Raw genomic sequence first — 21,644 nt, 5'->3', positions numbered from 1 at the left:
GAACTCTAATAAAAAAAGTAAACGCCAAGATAGATGAATAAATCTATATATCTATCATCGATACCCCAAACGAAGGGAAGCGAAGGATATGGAAGGACATGCCCTATACTACGAAGTGCAAAATTCGAACTTCGTATCTTGCCGTCCCGCTTTAATAAGAGAGTGAGAGGGACGGTACAATAAGAACTTCGATTTTCGAATTTCATAGTAGCCCCCCAGCTTTAGGGCGGCGGCAGTACTCACGCTGGCGGGGTCTATTTCCTGCACGAGCAGAGCGATGACGGCGGGCCCGTACTCGGTGACGAACTGCCGGCACTCGCCGTTGATCGACTGCGGCAGCTTGTCGCACGCCTTCTCCACCGCTGACTTGATCGCGTCCTGGAAACAATTGTGACTTTAGACTTTTTCAACGCCTACGCTTTTGTAACGATGCGGCCGTGGTCGACGGACACAAAAAGGCAGGGATTTTATGGAGCTCCGTAGGTATCCGTAATAGAAACTATCGGATATCCGAAATAAAAAACCTATCCGTAAGAAAGAAAAACATTTACAAAGCAGAGAAAAAGAAACAAGGAAATCGAGACAAATTTTGTCATGAAATGGTCCCAACTCAGCATGATGTCAACCCTGCGGCCGACGCTGTTCTTCCCTTGTAACCATTTTGATCAGTTCAAAGTAAACGCCAACAATGAACTCTATAACTAAAAAAATTTATCACAATACACAAACATAGTAATTTACAACATAAAAATATACCTTAACGACACAAAAAAGAAAAAAAAATGCACAACGTCTGTATAGATCATAAATCAGAATCAAAATCAAAATTGCCTTTGTCAATTATTAATTGTTGACGTGGCATTATAAGTAAAGCAAAAAAAGTGTGAAAAAGTACTCTGTCCGTGGACGTGGCATGGATTCAAACTTCAAAGTTCGTGTAAATTTACAAGAGAAAAAGAAGTTCCGAACCATCCATTTCCATCTCACCCAGCAATAAAAAATATTAATGTAAACAAAATCATAATGGTATAGTGATGATCAAATAAACAACACAATCACGCAGCGCATATGGGACGCTAACAACACGTTTTAAGAGCTTATGCTTTTATGCACTTCTTATGAAAAAATATGAACAGTGTTACCTCATTGTTAGTATCGCTGAGCTCGACCTGCAGGTAGTGCAGGAAGTATTGGCAGAAGGAGCAAGCGGCCTTGCCTTGCGGGACCTGCACGAACATGCGTTCGATAGGCAGCGCGGGCGCAGCCTCGGGCAGCGTGCGGATGTTGGTTTGCTTGTCGCCGATCGGGACGTGGTGTGTCTGGGGAAGGTGTCGGATAGAAGTTTAGAGAAGGTAGTTTGGTGGCATCATTTGCATGCACATAACTAGCAACTCCTGATCAGAGAATGGATTTTGTGGATTCTACCGTGGTGCTTGAGAAATAATCTTAGTAATATTATAAATTTTTCGAAGACGATGTCTCGGGCAACATCTAGTATAGAGATAAATAAATCTGGACATCAAATTGTGCAATATTCATATTATGTAACCATATTCTATGCAAATTACGGAACTAGGACACAGAACAAACCAGAAAAATAAGCTGGGTCCGAGAATCAAACCCGGCCCCTCATCATTTCGTAATGTTTGCTTCACTATTTAAATTTTAGACAAGGCCTAGCTTTGGCATACATACTAATTTTCCAATATTATGCGAGCACTTTTCAGCCAAGTGCCGTCTTCACACTACACGGCTGTATCTCATAAGATGAGGTGCTTAACAGAGATGAGAGATGGCGCCGATGTTGTAAATGGTTTATTTGACATGTTTGGACTGCGGTGCGGCTGTTTTCAAGGGCTGGGCGCGACATAAGTAAAGCTACCTCTTACTAACTTTGAATAGAGCATACTCTCTTGTTTATCTCCTATTTTACAATATACTCCTAAATACCTTCTCAGTAGCATAGCTGTTAGCTTCATCAGTTCCAATCAGCCTGGACGAAGACAGCGTCACAGCCTTGACAGCCAGCTCTTTAGGCAGCAGCGGCGCAATAGGCACGTCAACATTCTTCCCGCAGATGCCGATCAGGGAACAGATCTCGTAAGCTTTCAGCCCGGACACCAGGAAGTTGTAGACTTGGTCCGCGTACTGGTCGACCAGGGAAAGACATTCGGCTTTGAATTCGCCGGTTTGCTTGCAGAGGCCTGTGGGAGAAGGGAAGTATTAAAAAACTTAACAAGATGACTTGTTGTACGAGTATGTAGTAGTGCACAGAATTGATATGGGACTTATGCCATTTGTCGAATATGGAACGTCGACTTATCTATACGGACACGTTACTACTACACACAACAGGTCATCTTCTTAAGTTTTTTACCTTATATCTGGTTAGTGTTAGGTTTGTAGCGACACAGGATAGCTTAGCTTGCGATATGGTTAACACGCGCTCGCTATACAGTTTGTAGCTTTAGTGTGTATATTATGTTTTTATTTTGTGTTTTCTTTTAATGGGTCCCACTGAAAAATAGCTTGCCGCAACATTATACTGAGTGGGCCCCAATTTTTTCGATGTTTTTTTTAAATTATTATTTCTTCCTAACGTGTTTTTTCTGTGTACCGAATATGTGTAAATAAATATCTCTCTCTCTCTCTCTCTAGTCTCTCGCCCGCGACTGCATACTGACCTAAGCTGTATCCATCAGTAATAAATGGAGCCAAGTTGCGAGACATCTATCATTTGGAACAACCCTAAAGAACAAGTAATAGTCTATCCTAAAATTTGAATATTTTTTGATCGGACAAGTTATACCTTGACAAGTTCGTATGTGGCACCCGGTGGACCCCCATCGCAGGGAGCCTCTGCACATCAAGATTTTTTGATAAGTACGGCAAACGCTGACTACGACAGAATTTTACCGAATGTCACGCACAAGCTTGTCAAGGTATAGAGCTAGATAGATGCAATTGTTATTATAACAATGTGAAATAAAACGACATACCAGTAAGGATCTTGTTGAATTCAATTTCTGTGGTGTTGGCAATCAGCACGTCACGCAAATGGATGACCAGTTTCTCGCAGAATTCGCAAGGCACGTCCCTAGAGGAATAAAATAAAACGCACATTAAATGACGTGAGTATACTACTACATAGTTAAGCTCTAACAAAGGTAGCACACCAGCTTCCACTGGAGTATAAAACCGATAGCGAAACCGCGGCGAATTCCCTGTTCGGCAGTGCAGGCTCGAGTCACTTAGCGCACAGTTTTCACTTGGTAATACACGCAATGTATTACAAAACGGCTGTCGCGCCGCCAATACTAGTCACTAGTTAGGCGTTTTTAGGGTTCCGTACCTCAAAAGGAAAAACAGAACCCTTATAGGATCACTTGTTGTCCGTTTGTCCGTCTGTCTGTCTGTCTGTCTGTCAAGACCCTTCTTCTCGGGAACGCGTGGAGGTATCAAGCTGAAATTTATATCAAATACTGAAGTCTACTGTTCCTTGGAGCTGTGAAAACACAATCAAAAGATGCACCCGTTTATGCTGCAAATTTCCGCAAATTTTCGAAACTCGGAAGGGAATCATAACCTACAGGGTACTTTCCGTGAACTTAGAATCTTAAAATTTGGTATGAAGGTAGCTATTATAACACAACCAACTAGAAAAGACTGAAAATCTTTATTTTTTATGTCTGTCTGTAAATATCAATGACCAATATAACCTCACCCCACACTGGGTAGGTACATTTTGCTTAAGATGCATACACTGGATGTTTTAAATCACTCGGAAAAAGCTATAAATATCTTCAAGACACGACTCCCGTTTACTTACTACCTATAAATGTGTACGGAACCCTTGGTGCGCGAGTCCGACTCGCACTTGCCCGGTTTTTTTTAAATAGACTAACTCGACAAATACTCACTCGACATTACTCAGTTCCTTGGCGACGGGGAAGGTGTATTGGTCGTGAGTATGGAACCGGAAGTCGCACTGCCCGCTGAGGTGGCACATACTGTCCGGCGTCAGGTCCTTTTTGACGGCTGCGAGAATGTTCTCGTAGTATTTAAAGACCAGCATCGAACAGGAGTCTGAGAGGGAGCCCATGTCCCGGCATACCTGCGAAAAAGTTTTAGTATTTTTCTGATATCTTAATTAAAATGTACGGGTATGAGTATAATAATAAATAAATAAAATAAATATCATGGGACACTTGACACTGATTGACCTAGTCCCAAACTAAGCAAAGCTTGTACTATGGATACTAGGCAACGGATAAACATACTTATATAGATAAATGCATACTTAAATTTATATTAAACATCCAAGACCCGAGAACAAACATTCGTACTATTTATACAAATATCGGGAATCGAACCCGGGACCAAGCTTCGTAGTCAGGTTCTCTAACCACTTGGCCATCCGGTCGTCTAATAAGTATGGATGGTGTATGGCTATCGTTGAGTCGGTATGGTTGATTGAAATTACCAGACACAAATGACATTTTAATTATTTTATTGTTTGTTTGATTGTTTGTATATACATATACGTATTTCATAAATTTGAGATAGATTTATATTCTTGTTTTTACCTTTAATTATTATTATTATTATTCTTTAATTTTACTCTAATTTGACATTTTAAATTCTATTTTTTTTTGTAGTAGACGATCCTTTTGTGCATTTCTTATAATTACCTGACATGTATCCATCTAAAAAGCGTCGAAAAAAAAGCAGAAGTGGATGAGCAGCTACGGTTCTCAAAATGATCTACCCACAACTCTACTGCCAAGGCAATAAGAGTGTGTAGATTATTTAGAGCACCACAACCGCTCATCTACTTTTGCTGTTGACTGTATTTAAAATTATTTTTTTACTAAATTCTATTTCTTATTGAGTCTTACCCGCAGCAATCCAACAAGGAAGTCGTCGTAGCTGGTGGCGTCAAACTTGTTCCTAACAACGGTCACCGTTTGCTGGCAGCTGGTGCAGCTCATCCTTTGGGCCAGCTGGCTGTTCTGTAAGAATAAACAATATCGTAACATCATCATCATCATCATCATCAGCCGGAAGACGTCTACTGCTGAACAAAGGCCTCTCCTTTAGAACGCTACAATGAAGGACAACTCGCCACTTGCATCCCCGGTTGCCCGCAATTCTCACGATGTCGTCAGTCATCTAGTCCTGCCAACGCTTCGATTTTCGGTTCGCGGTCGCCACTCGAGAACTTTTCGCCCCAACGGTTATCTGTTCTTCCAGCCAGGATCGTCTCCGCAGGGAGGAAGTTCTCAATCGACTTGAGGTACGGAAAAGTAGTTTAGATAACAATGTAGGTACAGTCAGCAAAAAACTTTTCAGTGAACTGAAAATATTACTTTGCTCACCCGACCTTATGATAGCTACTTTTATGCAACAAATGTGTGTTAATGCAGTTCCTCCACCTCCACACTGTAAGAACACACACATATCACACAAACCCATCTATCACCACCACCACACTACACTGACGCGTTTCGAACTCAACTAGAGCTCATCTTCTTTCCTGAACTCCAGAATGGCAAGCGGAAACAAGGCGGCCAGTTCCTACGATATAAGGACGTTCAGAAAAGGCACATGAAAAGGTGTGGTCTTAATCCCTCTCGCTGGGAAGAGCAGGCAAGGCGCCAATCTGAATGGAGGCGCGTTGTGAGGGATAAAGTGACTGAATTCGAGTTGGCTAAGCCACCCACAGCCATCTTTTACCACTACGTTGACGGTGTCCTTGCGTGCTGCCACTGTTTGCGCAAGTTTTCTAACAAAATTGACTATTCAAATTTGGCCAGGAGAGATATATATAGAGCTCATCTTCAGAGCAACACACCCGTTCACCACGCTACCAGATGTCAGTTTAGGGTAGATCAACTTTTTCTTGTCACTCGTTGCTATAGTTACGGTGTCCTGTGTCACTCTTTAAACCGTAAGTTTATAGGATTAAAATTTGCCAAACATGCAATTTTGTGGTAATTTTAAGCCCCTTCTTGGTCATCTAATAATCATGTTAGTATAATGTGACACAACATTTCTTCTATTAAACTGTACTATTGTTGTCCCCTAGCTGACGGGAGACAGAATAACAACAAGAAATAGTTGATTCACCCTTAACATCTGCAACACGCTGATTCAGTAAATTATAAAAAAGCTTATATTCAAAATGTTTTTTTAACAAAAACAAATTTGATTCCGGCTAAGCACTCACATAATCCTCAAGCATCAGATCGATCTTGGCGTTGTTGCACAACCCAGCGACGGAGCACACGGCCTGAGGGTTCATCTGGGAAGCGAGAGTCTCCACCAGCTCGGGCACGAAGTCGTCTGCCATTTTCTTGCACTCTTTACGGACCAGCTTGATTGGGATGAGGTCGCATGAGCCCTCGAACACTTCTTTGAGCTCCTCCTGAAGTGAAGATAAGAGATTAATATTTCAATTATCTCAGACTAGTTGCTGCTTGTAACTTTTTCAGTGTCCAATGGTAACTTTACACTTCCTGAGGTAAAAAGTTAAGTCTACGTTAACTAAGTCTAGTTAACCAAGGATAATGTAAATAAATATCATGGGACAATTGGCATCAATTAACCTAGTCCTAAAAAAACAAAACTTGTACTAGGTACCGGGCAATGGGTAATGTATCGTCACTACTTTAAAAAAATCTCTTATCGAAAATCAATATGTCACCAAATTGTAACCTTGATACAATGTTCATAAATTCTTCAGAGCGCTGTTAGGGCTGCCACGGTTCTGCAGTGCGTCCACTAAGTTTGCCGGAGCGCGAGTAGATAGCTTTAATGCTATACTACGGAAAAAAAGGCATCGCTTCTGACAAGAATACGTGGCAGCACTAACAGCCTCCTGAAGATGATAGCTGTAAGAGATGATTGCTCTATAATGCAAAATTTAATTAATACCACACTATCACTCGTCCAATATGTATACTAACATAGTTATAAGCAAATATCTAATAATGTATAGCTCTTTGTTGTATGAATAAATAAATGAATTATTATTATAAAGTTCACTCAGAAAATTATCTGTTTTGAGGTACGAGTTTTTTTTAAAGTAGTGACGGTATGTTTGTTACATTCAGGATTCGAGAGCAAACATTCGTATTTTTCATATAAATATTTACCCTAGACCGGGGACCTCAAGCTACATAGTCATACAAACAAAAATATCACGCGGATATTGGCCTTGGTTTACCATGTTGAAACCGGTAAAACATGTCTAAATTGAGATATACATACATATTATAAAATATTAAATGTATTCTTTGTTTTTTCTTCATTTCAATAAGCAAAATATAACATTGATTTAACACGCGAACGAATGTACAATAATGATCGTCGGGTTATTTCGAGATCACCTGTTATAGATGTTTAGTAGAGTTACTGTCTAGTAGAGATTTCTAAATAAATGTGTACAATTAGGGTAAGCCAACAAAGCTATCCGTCCCGTGATAATTAGTCGCTATCGGCCATTGACCCAGGGCTAAGGCACGCAGAGTTCACCTCTTTGTTTGCCTGGTGATAATATGGTGAAATAAGAAATTAACGTGTCGTCGACTTAGGGTTCAGTGTTTATTAAATGTTTATCTATGGGGGGCGGATGATTGGATATCTATTTGCTCACAATTCTGTAACTAGCGATGTTGGCAACATCTTTTTAGCTATGAAACAAAAAATGCTCAATAAAGTACCTATAAAGCTGCGCGTCCACTGCATCGGAATCGGAGAGTACGGAGCGGGCGGATTTGTTGCTTTGTATAGATTTCTATGGTACTGCGTGCACTGGATCGGCATTTCTGCGCCATACAAATCTATAAAAAGCAACAAATCTGTCCGCTTCGTACGACGCGTACGCTCCGATTCCGATGCAGTGGACACGCAGCTTAAGAGTACGGTCACCTGATTTAATATCTGCTACAGCGGAGCGTGCAAAAATATCTGACACCTACCAGCCCCAGAGACTGATACGACTCTAGTCGTATCAGATATTCATGCTTTATTGTGATATTACGCTTTATTGTGTCAGATATTGGTGCTGGTGGCTTTACGAACTAACTGAATAGTGGACCCAATACTTAATACAGAGAAAATACTATAACTACAATGAAAATTACATTGACAAACCAGCCAAAAATGGTTCGTTCAAACTAATAGATCTGATATACTCTGTCGCCGAACAATGTCCTGTCTGTTTCGAGCACTTTCATTAACCTTAAACATCGCTGCTCTACTTCTAATTGTTGTCCAAACCATTTTGCAATAAGTACGACATCAGGCGGCCATGGGGCGTCTCGTTGATACATAAATCACTGCCTTAGCTCAGATTATTTACAGAATGATTTCCGAAAAGACTAACATAAGACGTCAAGGGTTGCCTTGTTGGTGGTAAATCATTGACATTTACCTACTTCAAGAAGGTTCTATGATGGGTCAACTTTCCCTCATACAAGAATAAAAATAAGCTTGCTCCTTACACCGTGAAAATTATTATTATTATTACTTCACAGCTCGGTAAAAGAAAGGCGCTAAGAAAACAACTGAATAAAATAATGGCTGCCCGCCAATACAGGGGACTACTACAAAGTTCGAAAATCGAAGTTCGTATCGTACCGTACCTCTCACTCTCGTATTAAAAAATATTAGCGTCAGGAAAACGATATGAACTTCGATTTTCGAATTTCGTAGTAGTCCCCCGATTGTCACTTTTTTCGAGTCTACCGTATTGTTCCATGCTAAAAAAATATTTACTAAAACTATTGCAAAACAATTTGATATAAATTTAAAATGTAAAATTCCCTTGGGGAGAAAAACTATACGTAAATCCATAGTTCCCGCGGGAACAATTGAGGCCATTGCCCTTTAGTATACAGGCATGGAATAACATCATTGACGAGCAAGTGTGATGAAAAATCCTTTGACATATGTACTAAATTTAGGGCGTTGTGCTTAGGCCTTACAAGGTCAATGCGCTTCTTTGAGATCATGTGAGTATTCATACAATATTTCATCCGTCAAGTTTCTAGTTTAAGTTTAGGCTGTGCATTGCCCGTCAAACAGTCACGTTACTCATTTATAGGTATAAGTATATAAACATAAGATAATAGATGATTGAGTAGTGTATGTAAATATCAAGTGTTCCCAATATATCTTAAAATCGAGCTACGTGAGTACAAAGCTGCGATAAGAGATACGTGCTCGGACCATTGTGTGACTAATTAAGCACGTAATTGGCTTAATCGGACGATACTAGGTACATATAATGGTTTCATTTGTTGGAATGGAAACAATGACACATTATTTTAGTACCCAGTACGCGTTGAATTAGCAGTCACTCTCTCCAAGTATCTTTGTGTACCTGTATTAGCATTAACGAACGACCCCATTATTAAAAACACTTTTTTAACTCATTCAGTGCCTTCATATCCTCGTAAGCCCTCGCGTACTTTATAAAGGACCAATTAACACTACGAATAACAGCCGATTGTACTCAATAAAGTACAAATTGTACATTGAATAAAGATTTTTAAGAATTTTGAAATAATATTCAAAATAACAAAGCTGGTTAACCACGTCTTCTAGGTCTTAAGTACTACGTCTTTTAAAAAAAAGTTAGGACTCAAGAGGATATACAAGGGTTTTGCTAACTTTTAGCCAGTATCTTGAATGCATATAAGACTTGGTACATTTAGAGCATGATGGATTTGCCTGTGCCGAGCCCGGTTTTAGAATCCGCCGCGGGCGCCATACAAATTTCAATTCTCGTCTCGCCCCGCCTCGTCTCACCTCGCCGGTGGAAAATCACCTTAAGGGACCTGAAGTGTGAGTGAGTAGCGCGCTATTTATTGCCAAATAGGAATCAAGACTCCAGCACTGCGACAGCAACTGCGAAGCACTGCAGCGGGAAGGCAACTGGAAATCACCACACTATTTTCTCAAGATCCTCTACCGACGACCACGATTACTCTTTGAAGAGTAATTATTGAAGCGTATTTAAAGTTGATTGATCGATTAAAACTTTATTTTCACCATAACACAAATTTAAACAGATACAGACAAGAAACACAATATCGAACTATAGGTAATAAATAATAAAGTTAAGATTAACCTAACAGGGTTAGTTAAAACTTTAAAAACAAAAAAAAAATAAAAATCTAAAGTTCTTTCTTCATTAAGTAAATAATTTGTACTTTATATAGTACATTCGGCATATTTGTCCCTTATAAAATACGCTAAGACTCACGAGGATAAATCTAATGTACCTGTGTCTCGTTGCTTTGCAGTTGGTCTCTGGCTTGCGTGACCATGTCGGTACAGATCTTGCAGATATCATCCTTGTCCTCTGGGAAGGACATCTGGGACCACACGCGCTCGACGCAGTGGTGCGTGGCTCGGCATTGCCGGCCGGTGCTGTGCATGTTACACTTCGATTAAGGTGACTTCTAAAAGACTTAACAAAATATACGTACTGCGTGTATTTTTGATATATGTAACCACGAGCAATTCTTGTATATATATTTCGGGGATCTCGAAAACGGCTCCAACGATTTCGATGAAATTTGGAATGTAGGGGTTTTCGGGGATGAAAAGTCGATCCAGCTTGATCTTATCTCTGGGAAAACGCTTATTTTTCAAACACGTCTTTTTTCCTATAAAATGAATTAGCACGCAATTTATCACTACATGTTGTTGTTGTTTTTTTTTATATGGCTCTGTAAAAAAATATATTAGAAAACGAAATATGAGAGGTAATGGTGGATGAACGATGACGAGCTTTTATCAATCACTAAATGATCACTGCGAAAAGTATTCTTTAGGTATAACAAGTTATGAATAAACTAGCTTTTGCCCGAGGCTTCGGTCGCATGGAATTCGGCTACCGCGCGCTGTTCCCTCGGGAAATGTGCGTTTTTCGGGGTTAAAAAGTAGCCTATGTTACTCTCTGGCCCATAAACTATCTCTATGCCAAAAATCACGTCGATCCGTCGCTCCGTTTCGACGTGAAAGACGGACAAACATACAAACACACAAACTTTCGCATTTATAATATTAGTATGGATTCTACTCAATTTAGGCTAAACAGTGTAACAATGATCTAGAACTTGCGCAACAAATCAATTGTGTTCCAGCGATTTGGCGGAAAGAGCGTTTATATAACATAGTTGTTGAAATTTGTGTCTGACACAACACTACCGAGACCGCTGTAGACTCGAGCATTGTCGTGCGTAAGAGGCTAATTATTAGCAAGTTTTGCATAAAAACTGTTGAATATGACCTCTTAACTTTGAACTCTTTGTCATGCTAGCGTATGTATAGATTAGTCACAGATCAACTGGCGGAGTTATACGCGACATTTTACTGTAATAGCTCATAAACTCATTTCATTTAAGTAAAACTAATAATAAAAAGAATAGAGATTTTATCCTAGTTTTTTTTTATTAGATTGGATGGCAAACGAGCAAGTGGGTCTCCTGATTGTAAGAGATCACCACCGCCCATAGTTTTTTTTAAAACGAAGATATTTGCATAGAAGATTGGGATTTGAATTCGCACTTCCTGTGGCTTTACGCACCAGAAGTGTCTTATTAACTAGACCACCGAGGCGTCGGATTTACCAACCGAAAATCTTAATCTCTAACATACGCCAATAGCGGTGAATCTAATTCATTTGCAAAAAATGAGTTTTCATAGCGGTTAAGAAATTAGGGTACAATCGCTGCGCTATCTCATTTTTGAACAACTTACTCGAGCGGCGGTTCGTTACTAAAATAGCCGCGAAAATTAATTGGTACATGGCAACCATCATTTCCTCATTTCATGTTGTGGCCTTTTAGCCCGATAGACCCCTAGCGCTATTAGCTAGTGTCAATTATTATTTCTTTTAAAACCCTTAGTACAGCAGCACAATTTTGCTAAAAAAAACAGTTCAATGACGAATTACAAAAAAAACGCTTACCTGAAATTGCTGCACCAATAAGACGGTCCCCATGTGCATTGTTCCGTGCCCAACAGTTGTTCTGTCATAAAAAAAAAATATTTTATGTACCAAAAATAAAAACACAAAAAGAAGCGGAAAGAAAGAAAATATCAAGCAATTTAGATCTGTTAAAGATTTTGATTAAAATTTTTGGCTAACTTTTCCTTCTCACTTCTAGCTTCTTTTTTTTATTTTCTTATTTATTTTTATCTATTATGATATTTATCAAGCGGTTGAAACACTGTGTAATAATGAACTACTTTGTCGTCTGTATTAATGCGTAAGGGGGAGATTTTATGTGTATTTTGAATGACATAAATTGATTGAATAAATAAACTAAAACCAATGTCAAATTCGCGCAAAATTACATAAATAGTAACAAAATGGAGCGCAAAACGATAATGCAACGGAATGGGAATTGTAAACATCAGCACGGGTTATGACGGCAATATCGTACTCAAAACAAAATAGAATTACTGTCTGTCATGTTACATATTGATATAGTGAACTAGATAGGGTAAGTTCACCGGAAATCATCCATTCAAATAATGAACCTCTAATAATATAACAATACGCAGAAACAAACAGCGGTTTTATATCCAAGTTCTAAATTTGCGCTATATTTCAAACGCGCCTTGTAGTTAAATGGGTAAATATTCAGCGTTTTTGCAGTTTTTTTTTCTTCTTTACCGTTTCGGGCAGTATTATTAAAATAGATGACGCTCAGGGTTGTTTTCATGAAAACTGAAGACAATACCGGTGTTAAATCTAGCGTGATCAAAATTATAGCGGGTTCTCTTGGTAATAAAGTGGGATAGTAATGAAGTTTAACCGAGCTGTCAAATCCCTCGAATATACCCAAAACATTGTAAAAATAGTCATCCACCACTCCCAGGCAGAGCAGGTATATCTCGAAATTTACATGAACTACTAACAATAATGTCTTAACTGGCGTGGTTCTACAAGCGTTTCAACCGCTATCAGTTTCCTGCCGCTTATACTGAAGAAATGAGTCAAGTGGAATTTTATAAAGGATATGGTGAGCATGCGGTACAATAACAATTCATTAAAATTTCTTGCTTACGTTCTCTCATTTCTACGATATATGCGACAGGAAACTCGTAGATAGATATTATTTATTATTATCTAGTTGATGAGTGTGTAGAGGATGAGCTCAGTTGTGCAATAATTAGGTCTTGCGATTGAAACGCTTGTAGAACTACCCAAATTTATATTCACGTGAAATATACGAAAACTATTGAAATTCTTTTCAAAGACTGACCTCATCCGACGCATAACTAAATAATACATTTAGTGCCGTTATAATTTCTTGCTGTATTGTATGGCTCGGTCGATTTCGGCAGTGAGTGACGTAATCGCAAATGTTATCGATGCGAATCATAAGGAATTTATCAGTTGTTCAAACAATAACAATCGCGCACGCAAACTTACCCTTGTGCTTCTTTGGCTCTGTCTTCTTCTGTAAAGAAAAAAAAAATACTTATATTATGATGATTATAATTATTATTGACCACTCTGTCAAGAGTGATACCGACAAAGAAGAAGAATGATTATTATTGAAATTAATTTAAAGATTTCCGACACAATAATAAAATGATAACTAATGTCCCGTGATATTTATTTATTTTATTTATTTAATGAATTATATTTCCGTATGTATGTATGTAAACTCTTTAGGTATTGTACAAAATAAGTAAACAAACACAATTGATAAACATTGGGATATATGTACAAAGGCGAACTTATCCCTTTATTTTTTCCTGTTTTAAAAGCAAAACAATTTTGTTGAACCATATTGTTCGATTTATAAAAGTAAAAAAGTTTTTTGACTTATCCGGCAACTGCGGCACACAGGATTTTTTTTCGCTTTTAGGTGCTAAATAGAAGATCGAGGGCCTGTTTCACTACTCATTGATACATTTTATAAGCCAGATGTTTGCGATTAATTGTGATACCGTCTCTGTTTGTGTTGTCGGAATAAATAAAGACGGCATTACATTATCACGTATTAATTTTTCAATGAGTGGTGAGTGGTGGCTCTTAAAAATACAAATAGTTGTGCGGAAATATGTAAAAACATACACATTTGATTTAAGAATACTCGCCTGCCCGTGCGAAGCGGAGTGAGGCGATATGCAATTATACAGGGTGGCCCATTTAGATCGGTCAGTATGGGAAAGTCTGAAACTATAAGACATACGATGATCTGTTCTTAGAAATCATAACATCGATTTTAATAACAAGAAAAACTGCATTCATATATAAAAAAAAAATTATCTCAGTACGGTTCGATTTCCGAGCGGAGTACATTTTTTTTTAAATGTATGAATGCAGTTTTTCTTGTTATTAATATCGATGACAGGGTTCCTAAGAACAGGTCTTCATATGTCTTATAGTTTCAGACTTTCCCATACTGACCGATCTAAATAGGCCAAAAGTGAAAACATGTGAAGATCTTAGTCATTCAATCGCGCATTAAGGGTTGGACGAATTTGCATCAAATTAGGCAGATAGGTAGCCTTCATAGGACATTTTTCATACCGTAAATAAATACTTCAAACTGAAGATCGATGTATAATTCTGTACAGATGAAGTTGTGTAAAACTGCGAGCTATTAACTTGGTTATTACGTATTGCAAATATGTTTACACGAATAGTGCCAATTGCTGTTTTGTTGTTGTAATACTTTTACAAGCTTAGTTATTAATAAAATGGTGGCGGCGAGCCAACATTTATAAAACTCATTTTTTTTAAAGAATTATCCGTCAACGAGCACTTATGATAAAAACCAACTAAGTGCGTGCTGGGTTCCGTACTAATATGCGAAAATATCCAGCACTAAGTTTTGATCTACCATTACTCGCTAACTTTTAAAGGCTGTAATAGCTATACTTTTAAATTTCTTTATCATGATTTGAATGAATACTATGGTAGGTACTATCGAACCCACTAGATCGTGATTCACTGTGGAACCTTTACACAGAAAACATCGTACGGACATCGCGAAGTCCGACAAGGAAATTATTAAGACGTTAAGGAAAGGACCTGTTTCACCACTCATCTTTAATTTTATGTGACAGGTATCTGTGATGTCTGCGTTTGTTTTGTCCGAATAAACAGGGAAAGCCGAAAAAGAAAGAAACGGGGGCTTAAATCCGGGATCTCAAGCTTTACAATCATGTTCTCTAGCCGGTCGTCAAAACTATGATTTACAAAGGAACATGAAATGTCTTACCTCCAAAGCCTGCTCCAACTTCTCATTGTTACACATGCCGACGATGCGGCAGATGGTCTCAGCAGAAGTCTTGGAAGCGAGCACATGGCTCAGATACTTCTCAAAGCCGGCAGTGTTCTGCTTGCACAGTTTGTATGCAGCCTGGGGCGTGCTGCGGCAAGCTGACTTCACTCGGAGACCGAGGTACTCCTGCGAGGTTTATGAAAAGTCAGTTGGAAACTGAGGAGTAGAGGTAAGGCCCTGGGGGCTACTACAAAATTCGAAAATCGAAGTTCGTATCGTACCGTCCCTCTCACTCTCGTATTAAGTAATATAATATGGACATTAAACAGGCTCTGCATTTGCTATCGGTCAGTGAGGTAACGTTCCACCCTGTATTTGTCTAAAAACAGATTGTTTTAGTATTATCAACAGAAGCCAGACAGCTAAGTAATTTTTATAACCTCGCTTGTGGTTGTAACGAATCATTCCTCATTTATATGTATAGCTTAACAAACAGGAAATATATGCATAACAACTCATATTCACTACCTCAATAAGCATAGAAACTATAAACGGTTTTTTTCCCTGCCACCCCAACCAACTTGCAACCCAACCAATGACTACTAGAGTACTAGATAATTCAGTGACGTACTTAGTACGTAATTTGTCCAATCCGGAAATATAAATATAATATTTCCGGATATACGAGTATTTATTTATATAAATATTATATTTTAATACAAAAATAGGTAGGTTAGGTTAGTTAGGTAACTTCAGTTGCCCGAAGGGCAAAATACCCACAAAGGGCGGAGCTCCGTCGAAAAGCAGTTGGACCACGGCTACGTCACGGATAATTCACCTTCTTGTTGCCTTTTATTATTAGCTACTAGCCCATTATGCTGTCGCAGACTTTTTCTAAACCTATTTAAGATATACATTTCCATTATACATTATATTCCTGTAACTCTTACAGTTTTTGCAGTGCACGCCAGAATGACTCGGAGATGGGAGATTTTATACGACAAATTTACACAACATCTTCTTTATAAATTACAGCCTGTGTTATTCTGACGTATGAGCTATATCATTGTAGTTTCATTAAAATGAATTCCGTAGTTTTTGCGTGAAAGAGTAACAAGCATCTATACATACACACATCCATACAAACTATCGCGTTAATAATATTAGTGGGTTTTATTAAATAGAGGACTCGGTAAAACTGGAGTCGTCTCACCTCATTGATAAGATCATTGATGTCCTTCAGTTCGCTGAAGAGCGTGACGAACTTATTGGACACGTCATTTTTCCGGATCGTCTGGTCTTGGTTGACCCACACGGTAGCGATGCAGTGACCCACAGCGCCGCATTCTGCCGCTTGCCTGTTTCACAAAACCATATTACATTTTTATTTTAAATATTTTGCCGCTATCACTGCGTTCTAGATTTACAGCGACAAAAGGTTTTTAAGCGCAAATGACGCTTAAAAGATGAACAGATGTCGCACATTTGAATCAATATGTGTGATAATATATGTTTTCTCAAAAATGTCCGTATAAGTCTACATTATTTCTTACATATCAGAAGACTAAGTGCATAGTTTATGGTCAGCGAGAAATTAAAAAGTTAAAAAGATTGCAGGCGCGCTAGCTCGACAATAATTTATTATTGTCGAGTCTCAAACTTTTTAAAAAGTGAAAACGGCCATGGAAATGTTGGCTTAAGTCGTATACAGCCAACTTAAATGGCTGCTATCAGTTATTTTGTTGGAACTCCAGACTTTTTTTATTGGATCTGAAACAGCTTGTGGTGTTTTCGGTGGAAAAATACACCTGCTGTTTTTTTTAATGAAAAAAAGGCGGGAAAGCATGAAAAATTTTATTGGAATAAAATTAAATGTCATAATATATTTTGTTGCGAAAAGGTTTATTCTAATTTAGTTTTTTCCTTCACCATTTTTTGAGAAAAGCTTTATAATTAGTCTCGGCTGGAATAGAAATTACTGGCTTCGTATTAGTTAATTCGTATTAATTATTAGTTTATTCTCATACCTACTCAGCCAGCAATTGCCTACTTCCAGACCACGACAATAATCTACTATTGTAAGGAACTAATAATAAGAAGACTACAAATATGACCCGAGCTTAAAGCCCCAGCCGCCCAGGCTATAAACTACATAGGTATATTCAATTTCCCGGTTCAGTGTGTAAAGAATTAATCCAGTCGCTTAAACAACATGAAACGACCTACCTCTGAATGTAAGATAACAAGCTGCAAACTGATTTAAACGGGTGTTTAAAAACTGTACTAAACATCTCGTGTCGAAGATTTTTAGGGTAAAAAATTGGTCAAGAAAAACGATATCTCGGTTCCTTTACAAAATTTTACTCAAAGATTTTATATGGACACGACATTTTATGACACTTTTCGAGATAGTATTTTAGAATAAAAGTAAAAGAAAAATAAAAGTTGATACGAGTTCCCAGCTCATTATTCTCCGGTCTAAAGAGGGTACAAAAAAGCAGCATCGGTCATAGAAGGTACTAGTAAACAATAACATTTTTATTATAAGTTCTGTAGATATAAATACATATTATTTTGCTGCTCTATGGAAATTCTCCATGCTCTTTAGAACTATAACAACGCACGCAGACAAGAGTATTAACGTTGATATGTATGTAGGTAGATAACCTAACTAGAAAAGTAAAAAAATCCCCGACATTTTAATTTCAAAATATCTCAAAAAATTCTAAGTGTAAAATTCAGCTATCTATTATGGTTACCGAGATACAGCCCTGTGACAGACAGACCAACGGACAGCGAAGCGACATTAGAGTGCCGTCTGCCACCAGGTACGGAACTCTAAAAATGAGCGCAGATACTTTATAAATAAGCATGCTTGGTGTTCCATTACGCCTTTTTTGCAATTTTGACAGTCTAGAGACCCTTTTACATATTTATTAGATCCACGCATTTAACTATCTACAGATAAAATAGGAAATATATGTACCTATATATAAAAATCGCCAGTTCAATCTAGAAGAGTTTTTTTTTACATAAATTCGACTTGTGTTTGACCCCCATCTCATCTAATGAAAAATGCAGATGAGGCCAAAGGTGCACACTGGCTTCAGTAACAGCCTCGCTCTAGCTTTGAAGACCCCGAGATTGTATCCACCCGGAAATTTAGTCAAATCATCCTTATCAAATTGTAAGAGTAACAAACAAAATGGTGACAAAGAATGGCCAACTGTCTTTGATTGAAGGATAAATAACGCGAAGGGAGGGGACAGCTTCCTGTCGCGAATTGATAATGTTCATGCACTGAATTTAAATAAATCTCATACTTACCTACAAACGTAAATAAGTAGCAGCATACTGAGTACCTACATACAGTGTACCCCAGTTGTTGTAAATTACTACTACATTCACACTAATGTTATCCTACTCTTTGAACTTTGTATTTTACCCCATAGATTTGTCGAGTTTTAAAGACCAAAACCAAATTGAGAATGATACATTGTAGAGATAAATCAAGATTTGTACAGTAATTAAAGAATTACCATGTACAGTTGAAGGAACTGAATTGCACACCGGAGAGGATACTTTTTGCTGCACATACACATACAACTGCTAAAGAAATCATTGTGAGATTAATCATGTAGGGGTTTCACCCTGGTATGCGATTCATTTACTTGACTTTGAAAAAATTACCTTAAACTTTGACACCACAAGCCCGGTCCTTTAGCGCATTCTTTAGGTATTTGTCTTGCTGATGACAAATCTGAAAACAAACATTTAATTACAGCCGTGAAGTTTCAGAAAACATTTAACCTTAACTATTTTCAGTAGCAACAATCTACTTAAATCTTACATTTGGTCATGAACTCATGAACAACAGATTGAAATGAAAAAAAGGATGTGAAATGTTTGACAAAATTTTATACATATTCAGTTTTTTTGTGATTATTTGTGTTCACTCAGAATTTTGAGATGAGTAAACTAGGGCTGGCAAATAATTTGATAAGAACCTACATTGTTTCTTCAAAATAATACCTGCAACAGTTATATTTTTTTTATTAATTCTATTACATACAATAAAGTTATTTTGTTGGTACCTTTGTTCAATTGTTTAAAGGAAAATTAATGTATTTATTAGGTCACATTATAGTGATAAGATAGAAGTTATATTGATATATATTATTATTATTGGAATTGTAAAAATGACTCATATTATATGAAGTCACAGTTGGTAACTAAATAAAAGTGTAAAGTCATCAACATAAAATGGGTGAACTCTGAAACTTCTCTACCGCCCGTTTCCCATTTGTTAATAAAATATAATACAATTCCACTAAAACTAAATATTAGTATTAATTAGTCAATGCAATTGCAATTCTGTGACCACACACCACATCACAGATGATGGTAATGACTAAGTTTTTTGGTTAATGGATATAATAATTAGTTAATTTTTGAAACATGATAAAAAGAAAAAGCATCTTAATTATATTAACACATTCCCAACCACATATTACTACGCGCTACGCTTGTAACCAGTAGCCGTATTTTTCCGCTTTGTAGCTAAAACTGCCTACAAAAAGAGAACTCGATTAGCCGGTTCTTGGCACTGAATGTGTTAAGGAATTATATATTATAAACTATCAGTGTGTCAAACTTTATCAAAATATGTTCAGTTCTTTCTACTTAACAAAAAAGTCAAACCACAAAAGTTCACAAATTTTTGGATTTACAATATGAGTGGGATAGCCGCTAACTTCAATTATTCAGCCATTTAAAATGAATTGATCTTTTCAACCCAAAAAAAAATCTAATAATGAAGCAGCAATTATATTCCTAGGTTTACAACTCCTACCTACACACAATATGATCTAACCAGGCAATAGCAAACACATGAGTAATTCAATAGCAAATGATTCACTCATTACTGCCACTGCTTTGCGGCAGACTGATATGAAAATGCTTACTGAATTATTGTGTCTGGTTTAAATTACTCTTTATGATATCCTGTTGACAAGAGTACGGTATGAATTGGCAAAAGTAACAAAAAAATCTACATAGGTATTGTTTTAGATATGCCTGGACCACAATAAAGTTCATTATACTTATAGAATTGTATAAGTAAGCAAAAGCATACATAATTAGGCCTCATTATTCAAATAATAGTAACTGTGCCATTGATATCTAGTTGTTAGGAAGTTTTTATCCTTTGTTTACTTTCGCAGCTGATAACCTATGGTGTAATTGATAAGTACTGGTTTTTTTTATGTTCAGCACATGCTTTGAAAGACCAATTTCAAAATATGTGAACTTTTATTGAATTAGGCAGGCTCAGGCAATAAATACTATGACATAATCAAATGTTTCTCCCTGCTACAGGATCCAATGGCAACCCTCAATATTTTGTAACCTGCTAAATGTGTCTTCATACTCTCTCATTACAAATCTTTCCATTGCAAGTACTTGTTTCGGATGCACACTAGTTTCAGGGTTTGCTAGCAGCCCTAATTTTGAAATAAACTTATAATTTATGGATACATCTGCAACCTCTTTGCTCTTCAATTCAGAAAGCCTTATGTAGGTATTATAAGCAGGGAGAGTGTTAAATAAAACATGCTTTAATAAATTCAAATAAGTTTTGAATGCAGGTAAATAACAAAGAGCACTGCGCCTGCTGTGAGTATTGTTCTACTCATATTGTTTTTGAAAGCAATGACAACTATGAATGATTACTCATACTGTTCTAGCAACAACGAAAAGTATTCAAACCAAATTAACACACTCGAAATGCGGATAATAATATAAGTAATGAAGGTAAGTATTGTTTTTGCACATCACTTAATAAATCTTTGTATATTACATTATTTGAATATTTCGTCATTTTTAACAATTGATACTCCATTTCTTACAATAAATATAAAATTCAAGAACAATAACTGATTTCCTCCAGTATACAATTATTTTAACATCGTTTGACACCTCCTACCCACAATATTCGCAACGAAATCGCAAAACGATTTGATTGCATTAAACGGTTAATAAGCAATCGGATCATGGGCTAGAAATAATTAAATTACAAGGACGGTAAACATTACAAGCAAAACTTCAACTTACTTGAACAACTAAAGAGCGTGACGAGAAGACAAACCGCTAGCGCGTTTGTCATTTTTACTTCACGAAATTTATCACGTTTTGTCCGTAATCTTCGTCCGCGGCGAAAAGACTAACAAACACCCAACAATTTCACTTTGTTTGGAAGTTATTGCGTATCGGTATTGATTGATAAACAAATGTCAGGCGAGCGAAGCAAGTCACTGTTCATTCAGTCGTCATTCTTGATTTGACATCTCATAGCGCCTACAGACTACAGAGGCGCTATCA

At 37.4% G+C, this 21,644-nt stretch overlaps 1 protein-coding gene across 2 annotated transcripts in view; it reads right to left on the bottom strand.

Moving 5' to 3' along the window:
• Sap-r (prosaposin) overlaps positions 1 to 21,644 on the bottom strand; it is a 27,440-nt gene extending 5,796 nt beyond the window's left edge. For both annotated transcript variants that reach the window (XM_074093618.1, XM_074093619.1), the window contains exons 1-14: positions 21,378 to 21,644; positions 18,957 to 19,026; positions 16,480 to 16,624; positions 15,264 to 15,452; positions 13,460 to 13,487; positions 11,987 to 12,047; positions 10,293 to 10,440; positions 6,230 to 6,427; positions 4,899 to 5,012; positions 3,921 to 4,114; positions 3,000 to 3,097; positions 1,951 to 2,204; positions 1,143 to 1,319; positions 244 to 378 (exon numbers count right to left, since the gene is read on the bottom strand). In XM_074093618.1, the coding sequence (XP_073949719.1) occupies positions 244 to 378; positions 1,143 to 1,319; positions 1,951 to 2,204; positions 3,000 to 3,097; positions 3,921 to 4,114; positions 4,899 to 5,012; positions 6,230 to 6,427; positions 10,293 to 10,440; positions 11,987 to 12,047; positions 13,460 to 13,487; positions 15,264 to 15,452; positions 16,480 to 16,624; positions 18,957 to 19,026; positions 21,378 to 21,429 (1,863 nt within the window). In that variant the 5' untranslated portion in view covers positions 21,430 to 21,644. The remainder of the gene's footprint in view (positions 1 to 243; positions 379 to 1,142; positions 1,320 to 1,950; positions 2,205 to 2,999; positions 3,098 to 3,920; positions 4,115 to 4,898; positions 5,013 to 6,229; positions 6,428 to 10,292; positions 10,441 to 11,986; positions 12,048 to 13,459; positions 13,488 to 15,263; positions 15,453 to 16,479; positions 16,625 to 18,956; positions 19,027 to 21,377) is intronic.

The sequence above is a fragment of the Choristoneura fumiferana genome, chromosome 10 (assembly GCF_025370935.1).
Source record: "Choristoneura fumiferana chromosome 10, NRCan_CFum_1, whole genome shotgun sequence".
Taxonomy (NCBI): domain Eukaryota; kingdom Metazoa; phylum Arthropoda; class Insecta; order Lepidoptera; family Tortricidae; genus Choristoneura; species Choristoneura fumiferana.
The sequence above is the reverse complement of the archived record's forward strand: the minus strand, read 5'-3'. Positions and strand labels throughout refer to the sequence as shown.